Source organism: Anser anser (genome assembly GCF_964211835.1).
Source record: "Anser anser genome assembly, chromosome: 1".
Classification (NCBI taxonomy): Eukaryota; Metazoa; Chordata; class Aves; order Anseriformes; family Anatidae; genus Anser; species Anser anser.
Genome location: NC_139720.1, coordinates 146,628,317 through 146,644,217, shown reverse-complemented (window position 1 = coordinate 146,644,217; position 15,901 = coordinate 146,628,317). Strand labels below are relative to the sequence as shown.

The window sequence follows — 15,901 nt, the reverse complement described above, 5'->3', positions numbered from 1 at the left end:
TGAGAGTGGTCTCCTGGATCCATTGCATAGTCCAAAATCCCAACGGTGTTATCAGGCTAGTTATATAAACTTTTTTTTTGGGGGGGGAGAGGACTTCTTGTCATGAACACAATAAGGACTGCATTCAGCTACTGAACTGTTACTGTACTGAATAAATATATACAATAATAACAATAAAAAATACCTTACCTAGCACTAAACTGTAGGTTTGAGGTGAAAGCCGCATTACATTGAAAACAGGAGAGAAAAATGTGGTAGGAAGGTATGCATTTTAAACTCAGACAAGGTATTTTCTTTAGGAAAACCTAGTGACTGTGCCGATTCAGAAAACAGCCAGAAGAACCAAGTTGTTCGTTATGAAACAAACCGCAGTTTCTTTCTTAAACCTAAAAACTAAAGTGCATACGTAGGTTAGGCGTATGTCTCCTTTAAATCAGGATAAGGAAGTATTTACATAGTCACAGGTAGAAGCATAGGGAAGAAAGGCTGCCTCGCCGCTTTTCCACCCATCTCAAACACTCATTTAAGAGACGTGATACAAGTTTTAATAACATAGCCTTTATTGATGACACTGGAAAGATGTTTTGAAGCAACTAGTTTTCCATAAACAGGAAAGGAAATTTTGCTTGCTATGATGCAATTACACAAAATCCGTGTAAGTCACTAGTGTGAAAAAGAAAAAAAAAACACGTGTACTTGATAACACAGTACCATCAAGAATTCCTAAGTAACTGTATTTTCAATAGAAAAAGGAAAAATATAACAGGTGTGCATGAATAGAAGTCAACGGTATAAAACAATCAGGTGTATGTTATAAGGAATTCTGATGCCTTGTGAGCTCAGTTCTTGAGGATGACTAAAGAAATAGATCCTAGCAGGATCAAACCACATATATTTACACTCACAGTGTAAAAGTAATATTGCCAGTTAATTGAAATATGCATTTCCATTACTGTTGTAGAAGTTAAAGAAGCCAAGAAGCTAAATTTAAACCTCAGGTGTTCACATTTGTAACAAAATTCCTCTTGCATCCTGAATAATTAAGGCAAAGTATGTTATCTTTTGAAAATACCTTGTATATAGTTTCTGCATAAAAATATGAAATAAAAATAAAACTATATATATATATTTAATGGAACACTGTTATGTATGGTCCAGCAGAATAAGGCACAAAAAGTAAATACAATGCAAAAGCATATATAAAAGTTAATGTGTTACTCTGAATGGAATATAGCAAAATTCAAGTAGTTCTGAGTATGCTCATTTCTTGCAGTAGGAATATAGACTTCATATAGATATTTCATGCTAAGTCTGATGTACAAAGATTCATCATGTAAGCACAAACTATCAGAAGCAGGTCATTTGTACAGTGACTGTATTTAGAAACACGATACTTTTCAAATCATCTGAAACCAGGCTCCTTAATGAGACTATTTGACCTGAAATCTAGGCATGTTTTTTTTCCACGAAGTGAGGTATGTTTGGTTTCTTGCCCTAGACACTTAAAGTTTTATCCTCATGCTTAATTTGCACATCGATACTTTCAGTAATATAAATGACACTACGTGTCCGTAACGTTGGACACATTTGCAAAGTGTGTCTTTGCAGGTATTCACAAGAGTATTTTCTATCTAAAATTCCACAGAGATTACTGTGCACAATGGTGCACTTGTACCAGTTCAACTGCATTATCAGGGTCAGAAACCTTTCAGGTGAGTTGATATTTAATTTAGTCTGTAAGTGTGGCCTATTTATCAACAAATAAGTATACATGTACATGTATAGAGAATGGAAAATTTCAAAATATCTCGATTTGATTGAAAGGCATGCATCACAATCTGTTCTCTGATTGCAGCCTCAAAGTCCCCCCCCCCCCCCACGAGTAATACGTATAACATTTTCATAAAGAACAGGGAGAGCAGATAAGTCTTCACTTCCTTCCCAAAGTTTCAGCTAGTTTCTTCAGTCTTTTCTTCAGCTCTAGAGGAAACTTTTCATAGCACTTTTTGCAGACAGGCTTCATATCAAATTCAACAAATTTATTCCTAAAATGACAAGGCAAAGAAAAAAAAAGTCCCATTTTTAATGGCAAGGATATTGAAAAAAGTAAGTATCATAGCATATGTGCACAGACAAAAAAATACAGCTCCAATTTATACATGTCTATGAAGTTACTGCCACAAGGTTATATACATTGTAGACAGTAATTACAGTACTGCATGCGAGTTATGCAGTCTTCTCCCAAGTGTCCATATTTATTAGCTGTGTCACTTAAAAGGCCTTTCAAATCTCATTGCAGAGCAAGGCAGACTAAACATAAGATAATGAAATAACATTATTCTGAGTTTGCAGTTGTGTGAAAAATATTTTGGTTTTGATTGCCATGAATGCATGCAAAAATTTTAAATAAAAGCACCCTTAGCACTAACCAAAGAAGAAAGGAGCAGAGGTGGTGGTGAGAAGGAAAAAAAGTTTACAGACAGATTGGCTTTTTCTTTTTCTGCTTCTCTTTATCCTTCGCTTCACGTTCCCGTTTGGCAAGGCGTCGCTTAAATTCATCTGGCATTTTCTCATAACAATGTTTGCAGACAGGTTTTAGATCAATTTCGACAAACTTATCCCTTTAGAGTTAAACAGAAAAAATAAAGGGACAGAAAAGGAGGAGAGTTAAGAAGACTTAACTGAAGGAAGAACTGAACAGACAGCTGAAAAAGATGTAGATTAGTAAATAGAGCAAGAGGAAGAAACAGGCGCAATTTTCTCAGTGCTGATTGTATGGTTTTTGTACCGTAACAGTTAAACTACAGCAACATTTCCACTGTAAAGATAACCACCGATCCATTTTGAAGGCATCACACCTATCAATAAACTTACTTGAGTGTTAACTTAGTGTTGCAGGTTGAACAAGCGAAACAGTTCACACACCATGCCTTATTCAGAGCAGACACAACTAGAGCAAGTGAAAAGAAAAAGGAAATCATTAGCATTACAAAAAATATACATATAAAGAAAAAGCTGTAATGTTCACGAGACATGAAGAACAATCATTTGATTCTTATATCAAGTATTGAGGACCATAACAATAACATGGCAAGACTAGGAAGGCACATAGGTACATGTGAATGCTGTGCAGTGGGACCATGAAGTGTTGATAAAGCTGTCTCTGAGGGTACATACAATGCTATGGTCACCAGCAAGACCATTTTAACAAATTTCTGACTCGCGTTGCTTGCTTCTACCTCATCTCATAGCATGCTGACCTCAGGCAACTGTTTTATGAGGCCATGTTTCAAACATGACCAGGAGACTTTTTCAGCTGAAAAGCAATCCAGCAAAAGGGTGTTTATGTTTTTATTCTGTTTCATTCCCCAGACCCTGCTCAGACCGCAGTGCCATCAACTATAGCACTTGCCTGGCTGAAGAAACTAACTTGAAGCTAGGAATCAGGACACTGCTGGTAAATCAGAGGTACCAAAGTGAAAAAAAGTTATGGACTAACGAGATAAATCACTTTATCATGATAAACATGAATATATTTTTACTCTTTGTTTTGGAGAGAAAGCTTTTTCTCTTTGTTCTTTATCTCTCTTTTCTGTTCCTCCTCTCTTTCACAGTATACCTTCCCAATGTTCCTTGCCAAAACTTGCTTCTCTTTTTAACCAAATGTAGAGGATCCAGGGCAATGCAATGCTTTTCTCCTAAAATGCAACATTTTGTCAGCAGCAAACAGAACCAGCACATTGTCATGCAAAACTTTTTTTTCCTACACTATTGGGCCAAGCACATCCACAGAAGCATACAGTTATTCACCCGCTTGCCAAAATAATACTAAGCAGATGAAAGTCTTCGCTTATAAGCAACCTCTCCAATACAGTCATAGACACTCTCTTGAAAAACTGTTGCCACAGATGTCTGTTTCACCAGAGAGAGAGAAAATAAAGTACTGGATACTCATCATTTGTGACAGCAGTGTCAAATTTCTGTGCAGGAGTGAAAGAAGAAATGTAGAATAATTGAAGACACACCATGAAAATAAAGAAATGACGACATTTCAATCTGTTCAGTTCAGTGGCTGACACATACAATATGGGAGTCAGATTACACGATGTAACGTAAGAAACACACAGAGATGTGGTGATCAGGCAAGGCTGAGTTATTCATTCGCTTCAAGCCCCAGTTCTCTTCATTCAGGATTTCAGCGAAGGGGAAGATACAGCTTCCTCCAAAGCCTTCTGGATTGTTGTTCTGCAGGTACAGTCCAGTCCCAAAAATGTGGGGAAAGCACATTCCCAGAATGTGGGTCTCACCCTATATTTACATGACTATGAACTACCTTATGGCTCCTTTTAAAAGCTAGAGGCTTCCGCCCACTTTGCTAATAGCTTTGGTTTAGGTGAGGCTAACATTGGTATTACAGTGTTTACTTCAGGCAGGTGTAACCAGGAACAAAGTAATGTGGCATTATTGCAGGTAGAATGATTTGCCTTTGGACAACCAGCTATGATAAAATGCCAAAAAGCATCCAAAATAATCCCTCCCCCTGCCCCCCAAAATTAAAGCACTCATTTCCGCTTATGCCTTCACAGGACAGATCTTTACAATTCCTTCCTGGTTTTGTGAAATTATCATCAGCCTAGATTTTCAAAAGACAGGTGCCTGAGATAGATAGGCAAATACCTCCAGGAAGTGGATTGAAATAATGAAAGTTAGGCACTTAAAAAAAACCATTAGAAAGCCCACCTAAATCTTTAAATATCTAAATTCTTTTTCAAATCCGGATCATGATCCCTAAATTCATTTGAGAAGATGCCAATGTAGTCATTCTCACAGTTGCATGTGTTCATTTTTAAGGTAGGTGGGGCAGGAAGCCACCAGTGCATCTCCCAGCATCCCTGGCCTTTCCTTGTTACTAAAGGGTTTCCAGCTGACCACAGCTCTCTTTAGACGCTGGGTGATCTTCCACTATCACAAAACATTCACTACAAGGTCTTCCTACTATTTGGCCTCTGACTAATCAGATCTATCCTAATTTCTGATCAAGATAATGGCCTGTTTTGGTTTAATGAGAACAGCCAGGGATTCAACAACGGCCTTACTTCTGCTGTTAAGAAAGAACTTCCATCAAAATGTAACGTTAAGAAAACAGTCAGAAAAGTGCTTACCATCTCCTTCAATCACACGATTGCAATGGAAACAAACATCACCGAACAGCTGAAGAGGAAGGAGAAGTAATGAATTTTTAATTGAATGATTTTATCAAGAGTAGCTTCTCAAAATAACAAAACACTCTATTTTGGCTGATGGGCACAGTAGCTTTACTGTTTATTTCAGTAAAAAAAAAGAGAAAATTAGCAGGTCTGCTTTTGTTTTCCAATTAAGTTTTGCATCATCTTATCAGAAAAAGTCTCTGTAATGTTGAAGATGAAAACATCTGTTTACATCTGCTTGACACTCTAAAAATGTTGTGTTGTTTTGTTTTACTATTTCTCTAATCCTGAACATTTAAAATACAGCAAAGTCACATACAGATCTTTAGTAATCATCCAATTTAACATTTGGACTTAAAAGCAAGACTAGAACAACATGCTACTTTTTCTGGCAAAAGCTGTAAGGAAATGCTATGCTTAATTTATTTTTCTTAAAATCAATCAATCAATAAATAAAAGGCCAGAAATCCTTCATTCCATTTCCATACTTAACATCTGTCCACAATGTAACTATCTATGAATGGTTTTGTATGCCCAAAATTTCATGTATTTTTTTTCTAACTGTAGGAGCTGATGTAGCGAATGACATTCCTTCAACATACAACTCTTGCCTGGTGTACGTTCTTGCCCTGTCATGGATGCAGCTATTTCTACTAATGTCACGGCATTTATTGCCTACAAGTGTGCCAGCAACATTTCAATCATCTGCCCTTCATCGCTGACAAATTAAGAATCCATCTGTAATTAGCAGATGCCTTACAACTCCCAGAGATAATGCCTACTTCAGCCAAGCAAAGGTGTGTACGTGACACCTTGTGGTTGGCTTCCAAATAATAATGGTTTATACCTTACAGTGCTGCACTGCACAATTAAGGGCGTCTGCAGGGAACTGTATATAGCTCTTATTTAAATGCAAGTGGTCACTAGGTGGTGTCCTCTGACAAATTAAGTCTTTGTAGTCTTAGGCAGCTGAACGAATGAGCTGGGTGATGCTGTGTATCCTAACATAGGATCATCTTAGAGTAGCAGAAAAAAAACACGCTACTCACAAAGGCTTCGTGTCAAACCACAGCTCCTGAATGGCAAATCTTCTTATATTTCTTGGGAAAGATTCGGTGTTATTAGCTGCTCTCATCTCGCAGATATGCAAAAGCTTGAAACAGCTCTACATAAGCGCCACTAAGCTTGAAGAACAACTTGATACTGATTAGCCCATCTAGTCTTTGTGAAATCCCTGCAGTTATGTTTTTCAATGCCAGATTTATAATTAGAGAAACCGATATAAATTAACTGCAACAGAACATCTGCTAATTAGCTTTATAACCACAGGTGATTATGAGAAATCAGAAGAATATCTATGGTCTTCCATCTCCTTTAATAAAATCAATACATGAGTTTAACAACACAATTTCTAAAAATATGCAACCTTACCTGATTGTAGTGGGTTTCACAATATGCCAAGCCTTTTCTCTCATAATGACGATGACCCAGGAATGGCTTTTCACATTTCGCACAAACAAAATGCTATGAAGAAAATTATATACATTTTTGGATTACTTGGAAGTAACTGTATTTTTTCTGGAAAGCAAATCAAACAATGTGAATGTCACGTCTACTGAGCCACTGATTCTCTTGAAAAGGAGAATTAAAACTTGTCTTCAACATTTCAATCCAAAAGTTACAAAAAAAGGAAGCAAAGTGATGTGTTATCAACGAACAGAATGAAGAGAGATTAAATAATAAGCACCATCATTACACTCTTGTGAAGAAAGCTCTTGCTGGAGGAGATTTTCTAAACAAAAGGAATAGACCACTTATCTTCCTAATTTAAAACGAAGATATGGAACTAAGTCTTGTACATGCCCTTGAAATATGAAACCCTCCCATGAAGTGCTTTACCTGTAGCAGGTTAACTGTGAAAGACTTAAGAATATTATGGTGCCCAGTAATATTACAGTTATCACAGAACTTTACTGCCTTTCCATATATCCCGCTCTTCACTTTGTGAAATTTTCTTCTATAAGGGCCTGGCAGTGCTTCCTCTGATTAATGATTTTAGCTTCACAGTCAAAGGTCTCTGCAAGGTTGGAAATTACTCTCATTTCACAGTGAAAGACCAGACATGAGAAGGTTGAAAATAGGATTAGGAGAATGTATATACTCATTATTCCTGCATACTTTTCTAATCCTTTCATGTAGACTGATCAGCAATATTCCAGGTATGTTAATATTTACATTTGTGAAAGACAATGTATCAGCTATTGTTTACCTCCACATGCCACTGTTTGCCCATAGCATTCACCACTCGTCCTTCAATTGGTCTTCTACATGCTCCACAGATGGGGACACCCATTTTGTCATGGCAGGGTAAACAATATAATTCTCCCTTCAACTCACGAGCATCAGCAGTAAGCTCCTTCCTGTTCAAAAGTTAATTAATTGAGAGCATGAATAAAGGAACTGAATGATTTCAACTCTTGAGAGTTTCTGGAGATAATCTAATTTTTAGCATTTGTTTTAGAAATTGGATTTATACTACAATAATGGATCTAGCAGCATCAAATATGGCAATTCATTTTTTTTTTTTTTTGAAACAAGACTGATTCCATAGTAAACTGAGAAAACCCTGCTAAGTACAATGCATTAAGTCTCTCTGAAAATAGCTACTGAGCTGTTTTCAAACGTGTTTGAAAGCTGTAGTCATGCTTGGCTTCTATTCTGGTCCTCTTATCACCTGTTTATTTTAGCTTTACATAAATGTAACTGAAAGGAAAATGCAATTCTTTACATTTTCCCTGTGGTATAAAACATCAGAGAAAGAAAAATATGAGCTGACACTGGCACTGATGCAATACTACAGGTTGATTTTCAAATCAGCCTTTGCTACAGCACTGAAACGATAGCTTCCTTTGTACCAAAAATAAACAACTAATAATGTGTGCTATATCCTACAATGTCCCCTGATCTGTGCATCTGGGGAGGATGTAGAAACATGAAGCTATGTAGACTACAGTTGCAGAAGCTGATAAAATGAGGTAAGGGAAAGCTTCTAAGAAAATGTCTTTAAAAGGAAAGAACAAAATTTTTCATGCAACTCAGCTAAAAAGAAATAACATGGGCAAGATAGTAACTCAAGCAGCTAAGGAGGATCACTTTCCTACCCTTTGTTGCAGAAAAAGAAGCTATCAATCATTTTGCTGCTACAAAACCATTTACCTGTGCCCAGACTTCGTATTTCCTAAGAAAATGCTGCAGATTACAATCTTTCATTACTGCCTAACATATCAGCTGTTGTTTGAACTAAATATCTAACTCCACCGTCCCAAAAGCGATAACCAGACACACATCTGGCTACAATGCAACCCAAAGCTCTCCCTTTTGACTGTTTAACAGTACTGGATTTCACTTTAAAATGTAAACGGAAGAAGCAAATAAAAACAGCATTTTCTTGTCTTCCTTTGCAGAACTCAAGTTACCCGCAGTTTGCACAGTTGAAGTGATCAGGGTGATAAGGATCATTTTTGAATATGAGAGGCTGTTCGTCAATAATGGCATGACACTTCTGGCAAATGTACTTTCCCAAGCCTCTGGCCTTTTCCCTGTTATGGCAAGGACGGCAGAGATGTCTGAAACAACATAAAAAACATAGGTAAGTACCAGCACCAGTTAGTACCGTGAAAAATATAAATCAAACATCTATTAGAACTTCATTTCAATCAGCCTTTTTTGGAAGAAAAAGTCTTTAAAACAATTTCTTTGGTAGGTAAACCAAGTGCAGAAGAAGGAGGGCTATCACTGTATTTCCAATCACCACAGAACTATCATTTCTTCAACTTGTTTGAATTTAAGCTGTGTCAAAACACAGAAAACAATGTTCACTACAGATTCTCACTGCTGAATATTTTACTCTCAAACTCTTAAAAATTTAGCTTGGAAGCTGGATGGCCACACAGGTCCTAATTCTATAAAAACAACCATGTATGTCATATTAAACTTATGAAGTCCATGGCCATATAATCCACTTGCAAAACATCCTTGTGATCACAGCTGGTAAAAAAGTGAAGGATCCCGATGAGCTGAAAACATTTATTAATGAATAAGGTGCTGAACTGGACCCAAATTGGAAGCCAATGTTGGAAAAACAAAAATTGATTTAAAAAAATACAATACTTCTACATCTGAATGTTGTCTCTCTGATCAGAATGTACCCTACCAATCCTGAAATGTCACCGGGTACAGATGAGACCTGGTGTTGACAAGTAATCTGGTGTTGAGGTAGATAAATGGTTAAGATTTTATGTGCATATTTTAAGCTATTCATTCTTAATTTTGTGATGCACCCTTAGACCTTTTTCTCATAAAAGCCACTTCAGTTACTCCATCTCAACTGGAAAGTTTTAAGGGCCATAACTTCTAAGTCCCACCTCTCATTTCATTTTATTCATGAGCAGTAACAGAAGGATGAAGACCTACCTCCCAGCATTCTTGACAAATCCAATATCTGCCAATACTTGTTGGCAGATGTCACAGCAGAAGCATTCTGGATGCCAACTATTGTTCATAGCCTTAACAACACGACCAATAATGAACTCACCTGTAAGAAACACAATGACAAGAATTTACAATACCACGCTAGACAAAGTTAAAAGAAACCCACAAGTGAATCACTACAATTGCATCATCATCCTCTCCTCATATACTGCCCACCTCCCCCCAAATCTGGTAGAATATATTAATAATTTCAGTGTTGCAGTTCTGGTTCTAAACTCTGTAATTTGGGTTGTTTTTGTTTGCTTTTTTTTTTTTTTTGTGCTGTGGGTCAGAAGCAGATGTCCTTGCTGATGGACAACCTTCTGTTCTTTATATATAAGCCTTTTTCCACCTTCTCTCTGCAATTATCCTTTTCCAGTCCTTTATCTGTTTTTTTTCTCATCTGATCTCAAACTCTTGCAAAATATACAGAGTTCTTTATATAATATGGCATTCTTGTCTCCTTATCATCTTTGCCTTTCTCCTCTTATAGAAGAGGACAATTTTAAATTGTCATTTACACAGTAGTGGCTTCTACTCCACTAGGTCTGTAATCTAGCCTTGAAGGGGCTCTATACTCTAAGCACAACCGAACTGAGCTTGGGTGGCGTTGGACCTACTGGAAAAAACAGAAAAGAAAAAAAAAAAACAACAACAACTATGAAGTCAAAGTGCAAAGATGCAGTGGGAGAATGCACTTACTAAACAGTAAATCCAACACACACAACAACTTCTAACCTACCACAAGGAGTCCTGTCCTGCAAGGCATTGAAAAAGTGTTAAAATTACCGTTGTGCATGCACTGTGTGACTCCACTGCACAGGCAGTGGAGCCATGTCCACCACACACGGGACACGTGTTTAGTTGTTCCCTACATGGACGTTGTAGCCAAGGCCCCTGAGCAGTGCCCCAGAGCACTCTGCCTAAAACGTGCTGGGAGCTCAGCTTCCTGGTGCTGAGGAAGGCTGAATCGTGGCTCCAAAGAGCCTACAAATCAAACAGCTGTCAAAGAGGAGCGATCCATCAGATAACAGATGTGGATGAAAGGAAGTCTAGCATGCAACTCTGTGGCATTCCCATGAAGTCATAGCTTTTCAAGAATAAAACCTGATGGACTCTAAAAACGTCAGGAAAGCTTGAGGCATCACTGCTGACAACAGCCCTGTTGATTTTGGCCACCCTTAGTAAATCCAAACACTGGAAAAGCCCAGTTTCAGTTAGGACCCATAAGGCGCTGTAGGTAAGAGAGCAGAGTGACCTGGGAGGCAGCCCAGCCAGCCAGTCACACCCTCCAGCAAAGTCACTTACTTTTAACCCATCTGTCAGAACAAGTCAGTCCGTAAAACTGATGAGCTTTTAACAGAGCCGGTGCTATGAGGAGCCAGGGTAGGAGCAGCTGAAGCTGTTTTAGATGTGGAGCTGGGCAGGAGAAACCCTGGAGATACATGGTGTAGCTCCTCCATACCCCTCTGCCTGGGACCAGAACAGCTTCTGGTATCCTGCAAAAGGCTCCTGGGTGCTGAAGAGGTAAAGCCTCCTCTGCCCAGCCCACCAAAGGCGAGTAACAGTGCTAACAGAGAGGAGCCGTGTGTGAACAATGCTGGCGTGCAGGAAGAGCAGCACTTTCTGTTTGAAGAGGTTAGAGAGGAGGGTTTGCGAAAATCCTTTGCAGGCCAGAAGCAGGGATGCAGACGGGGAAGCCCTGGCACAGAGGAGCAGGAAGGGGACAAAGGAAGGGGGCTGCAGAGTGACTGGAGGAATACAACAGGTCCTCATGCTTGGGAAGTGACTGGCCTGCCTGCAGACGGAATGAAGTGAGACACTTTCTGGTTTGCCGCATACTTCAGGTTTGCTCAGATATCACCATTAAGCCCCTTCTTCCTCTTCCCTTTCCCCTCCTTGTTCAAATCTGCAGCTTTAAATTCAAAGCTCCAGAACATCTGCTTCCCCCTTTCCCAGCACCCAGCCCCTCCCTCTGCACAAGGGAAAGGCCTTACTAAGATAAGCAGAAGTTGTAGCGGCTTGCCAAGGCACCGCGGAAAAACAAGAGCTTCCCGACCAGCTCAAGCAATGGTACAGTAATGACTTCTCAGCCCTGCCCAAGCAAATGTGTCACACACAGAGAACACAGAGGGTAAAAAACCTGGCAATTGATTACAGCGTAGCAGATACGCAAGCATTTACATCATCAGACAAATTGACAAAAGGCAGCCTTCAGCGTTACACAGGTTAGACATCAGATGCTGAAGGAATTTGTTTCAGAAATATGAAAGGGGACCAGCTGACTCATCAGCTGATGGTAAGAGTAGATGATGAAGACTGTCCCTGCTTCCATGGAGGAGGACAACACGGATGGGTTATAACTGTCAAAAGGGATGACAGACTCGCTGGAGGGTTTCAGCTGCATGAGAAGGGCTGAATATAAGCACATGCATGTAGGTACAGATAACCATGAAATGGTCTGTTCATTGGGTCACTGGACCAACAGCTTAGCTGTTCACTCAAATAACGCAAACCTTTTTTAAAAAACCTACTGATTGATGACCTGTAGGAAAAGCAGCTCCCCAGGTTCTCTGAAGCCTAGTTCATGCTGGAAGTTCAGATGTGTGGGGCCACCTCCCAGAGGAGATACAGAAGGGTTGCACATCTTCCCCCAGCAATACGCTGACTTCCCATTTGTGATCAGTGGGAAGCACTTTGCCTCAACGTAAAACTTACCACACTGATGGCAGCAAGGGGCGAAAAGCATTTGAAAATCATGTTCACAGTACTTCCTCCCTTCAAACTGCAAATGGAAAACAAGCCGAGAGTTAGAGGGATTAGGAGCATGCCCTTGACATAAATACTGTAACATACCAGGATGTTTCCAGATGCAACTGGGTAGCAGAAGATGAGGAGTTGCACAAAAAAACAAACCTGACCATCTGCTAGAGAAACGGGCACCAAATTCACCCACCTTAAGTCAGCTACTAGTCAGCACATGGCATTAATAAAACACTAATCCTTTAATACTGTTTAGAGCATGTGGCATTTTTCTGTCACCCCTTTACCTCACAACAGATGCCTGAATTTTGACAGACTGACAACAATCTGATGCAACCGATAGGATTCTGGGCAGGAAATTAGCTTTCGAAAACCTTTCCTGGGGGGAAGCATTTTCTCTGAACCCATTTGATCCCTTCCCCACTCTGCATTTCCTGTAAGAATGGCCCAGCACACTGGAGGAAGTAAGTCTGGGGGGAGGAAGAACCCCCAGGGACAGAAATCCTCACAATTTATGGAGCAGTACAGCCAAACATACAGAGAAATAATGCTTTTCCTTCACAATGGTTGTTTGAGGGAATTTTAAGAAACAAAACTCTCTAAATTGACTAGATGAAATTGGGAGCTGATCTAAAGGGATTTGGAGCTGAATTTTTTCAAAGCTTAAAGAAGTTCAGTTGTAGTTCAAGCTCACAGAGAAAAAAACTATGGAAAAAAAATTCTACAGCACTGCATTAGCAACCTAACCAAGAAATATGTAAAAACATGTAGACGAGTATGTCCTGAAGTGAAGGGAAATGTTTAGATACCTTCAGGCACATCATTAGTAGACACAAATGCCAACTAGCATGTTAAAACCAGACAGACAATATTAGGTATGTTTGGATTTCAATGTCTCAGTTTAAAACACTGGAAAGAGGGATAGCAGGAAAACCCCAGTTCCTTCTTTGTACTGAGTCTAACACAAAACAAAGCAAATAGCATAAAATGCTACCCACAAATTAAGTTTTGGTGCATGGATAGCAAATACAGCAATAACCTTTTACACTATGAAATTTCAAGGATCAAATACGATATAGTAATTACTTGTGCAATATACAGAGCCATTGGCAGGGTTGTGATTTAATGAAATAGTCTAGAAGTCACTGGAAACTTGAGAGCAGAAACTTAATTCCTGTGCCCAACCTGAACTGCACCTACAAGGATCAGAAAGACATATGAGATATATACAGACTCTTCCAGAAGTCTATCCTAGCAATTTATCGAGGCTTTTTTCAATGTAATACTCTAAAACAGATGAACTTCTAATTGGAGTTTGTTGTTGTTGTAGTTGTTTTTAAATTGAGAGACAGGGGACTGACTAATGAAAATTAATGGAAATTATTGGTTAGTTCAGAATTGTGCTTGCTTCCTGCCAAATATAATCCTTTTTAAACTGAAGAAAAGCAGAAAGCTTCCAGCTTTGTGTAAACAGTTGGTACAATGGAAGATGCACGGGTCTGCTTGGATTTCAGAGCCACCACATGTTGATCTGGGCAGACCAAACAGGTTTGTGTTGGGCAGGTTGGTTACTATTCCGTGTTGTTTGTATTTTCAACCTTCTTGGCTCGTTTGTGCTGCATTTGTGGATGACCCAGCAGCTCCCCCCTTAGAGAAAGCCTTAAGCTTCCGTAACAAGTCCCACAGCATGTATTTTAAAAGCAAGGTCATTGAACTGGTGGAGGTCCATGGGTTAGTTGCATAGCTCTGCGTTTCATTTCAGAACATTTCACCACAACATTATCTCCAGCTGATCTCCGCATCTTTACTAACTTAGGACATGGGAAGACATGCCTAAAACCTGCTTCTTTAAAGACACTTCCTCTAAGGTAGTTTTTGGTAGAGCCCAATTTAAGAACACACTCCAGGTGCAAATGGAATAGAAATAAATCTGAGAAGCTCACTGCAGCTGCACTTTCCTTTTATCTCGCTATAGGTAGTTAGAAACTACTTAAAAAAATAAACAAAAACTAAAAGGAACTCTCCTCTCATTTAGGCCTCATAAAGCAAAAGTCATGCATCTTTCTATTTCAGTGATAATTACAATAACAAAGCAATACAGATTCCCCAATTATAGGAGTACTCTTGGGAGTCCTTCATTAGGATTTTGCTGTATTTCTTCCCCCGTGGGCTGCACCTCTCTAAACCCTTTCATCTCCCCGCCCCTCAGCACAGAGCAGGCTGGCCTTTTTCTGGAAGGGCATAGAAAGAGGCTCTTACTGCCCCAAAAGGGCTTTAAACAAACAGCTGCACTCCAGGTAGGCTTCATCTCTCCTGACTTCTGCTGTCTGAAGGTGAAGTGCCCGCGGTCCCCGGTGGGACAGACCTCTAGGGAAGGACAATTGCTGAACCCAGGAATAACACGGTCTTGAGAAAAAGCCACTGAGTAATTACAAGGCGAAGAGGGACAACCTGTCCCTCTGGGCACGGTGCCACCAAAGCTGCCCATGCAAGCAGGCTGTTCTGCTGTAAGTACAGGACCGCACGCTCTGCTGGGTTACAAAACTGCGTGGCAGCGGCTGTAGGGAACGCAGACTGCAGACGCGTCCTGCAGCGCAGCAGACCTACCTACACCTGCATTTCCTCCAGTGCAGCCCGACCAGTTCCACCCCACCACGGTGGAGCACCCAGCACGAAAGCTTATCACATGGCAGCGTTTGAGTGCAGATGTGATAAGCAGCTTAATGACTAACTGGGGGAACTCTGCAACGCTCGTGATAGGCAGGGGGAGAATATTTGACTTCCCGAAATCATTTCCAAGAAACACTGGCTTAGCTAAACGGGACACAGAACAAACACGAAGTGATGCAGGTCTACCAACAATGCCTGCATTTACCCACAGGGAACCTGCTCAGAAAAACACGTTGCCTGGCCACACCTCCACATGCATCTTGTTCAAGGGTGCATTAAACCAGTCGGAAGAAGATAACCTTTCTGCCCTTCTTCTCCAGTCACTGTTTCCTCACGGTGATACAGATCATCTCAGAGCACTGTCAGCCATCTCCGGAGCACTGGCAAACCTAAGCCCACCCTCTACCTGCTTCGGGCTGTTCCTGTTCCTCCCTCTCCCCCAAAATGCTGTCACCCATTACATTCCCGACTTGCACGCCTAAGTGCTACACCAACTCATGTGAAAGAAGAGCAAGCTCTGCCCTTGTCCCTCCTTCTCCCTAAGGAGCACCACCAGGAACCATGGCAGGGTTTCCACTGCCATCATCTCACTGACCTCTCAAGTGCTAGGTGAGAGCTATGCTGGCAACACAGGACAAGTGTGGACACCCTAAAGGGTGCAGAGACAGAGGAGAGGGCCCTGCCGAAGATTTCCAAGCTGAAACAGCCCCAAAGGCGCAAGGGCTGGCACA

At 40.2% G+C, this 15,901-nt stretch overlaps 2 protein-coding genes across 3 annotated transcripts in view; one reads left to right on the top strand and one right to left on the bottom strand.

Moving 5' to 3' along the window:
* The window catches only part of LOC310892160 (tumor necrosis factor receptor superfamily member EDAR-like), a 461,331-nt gene that overhangs the window by 399,808 nt on the left and 45,622 nt on the right, over positions 1 to 15,901 (top strand). The gene's annotated exons all lie outside the window — the stretch shown is intronic.
* On the bottom strand, positions 539 to 14,138 carry LOC310892166 (LIM and senescent cell antigen-like-containing domain protein 1). Of its 2 annotated transcripts, XM_083819565.1 has the most exons (9): positions 13,587 to 13,622; positions 12,456 to 12,522; positions 9,681 to 9,801; positions 8,684 to 8,833; positions 7,477 to 7,627; positions 6,639 to 6,731; positions 5,163 to 5,211; positions 2,875 to 2,950; positions 539 to 2,045 (listed from the first exon to the last, which is right to left on the bottom strand). In XM_083819565.1, exons 1-9 carry the CDS (start codon positions 13,605 to 13,607, stop codon positions 1,931 to 1,933), a joined length of 843 nt encoding a protein of 280 aa, XP_083675691.1. In that variant the 5' UTR covers positions 13,608 to 13,622; the 3' UTR covers positions 539 to 1,930. The 2 variants fall into 2 exon arrangements, with proteins under 2 accessions (XP_083675691.1, XP_083675690.1); XM_083819564.1 differs by having other exon boundaries at positions 12,456 to 14,138.

Excerpts from the sequence above, each read along its gene's own strand:
- LOC310892166 (XM_083819564.1), bottom strand. The coding sequence starts at position 12,591 with ATGTTACAGTATTTATGTCAAGGGCATGCTCCTAATCCCTCTAACTCT. Across the intron at positions 9,802-12,455 it reads CCCTTGCTGCCATCAGTGTG|GTGAGTTCATTATTGGTCGT; the intron begins GTAAGTTTTACG and ends TGTTTCTTACAG. Across the intron at positions 2,046-2,874 it reads AACACTAAGTTAACACTCAA|GAATAAATTTGTTGAATTTG; the intron begins GTAAGTTTATTG and ends TTGTCATTTTAG.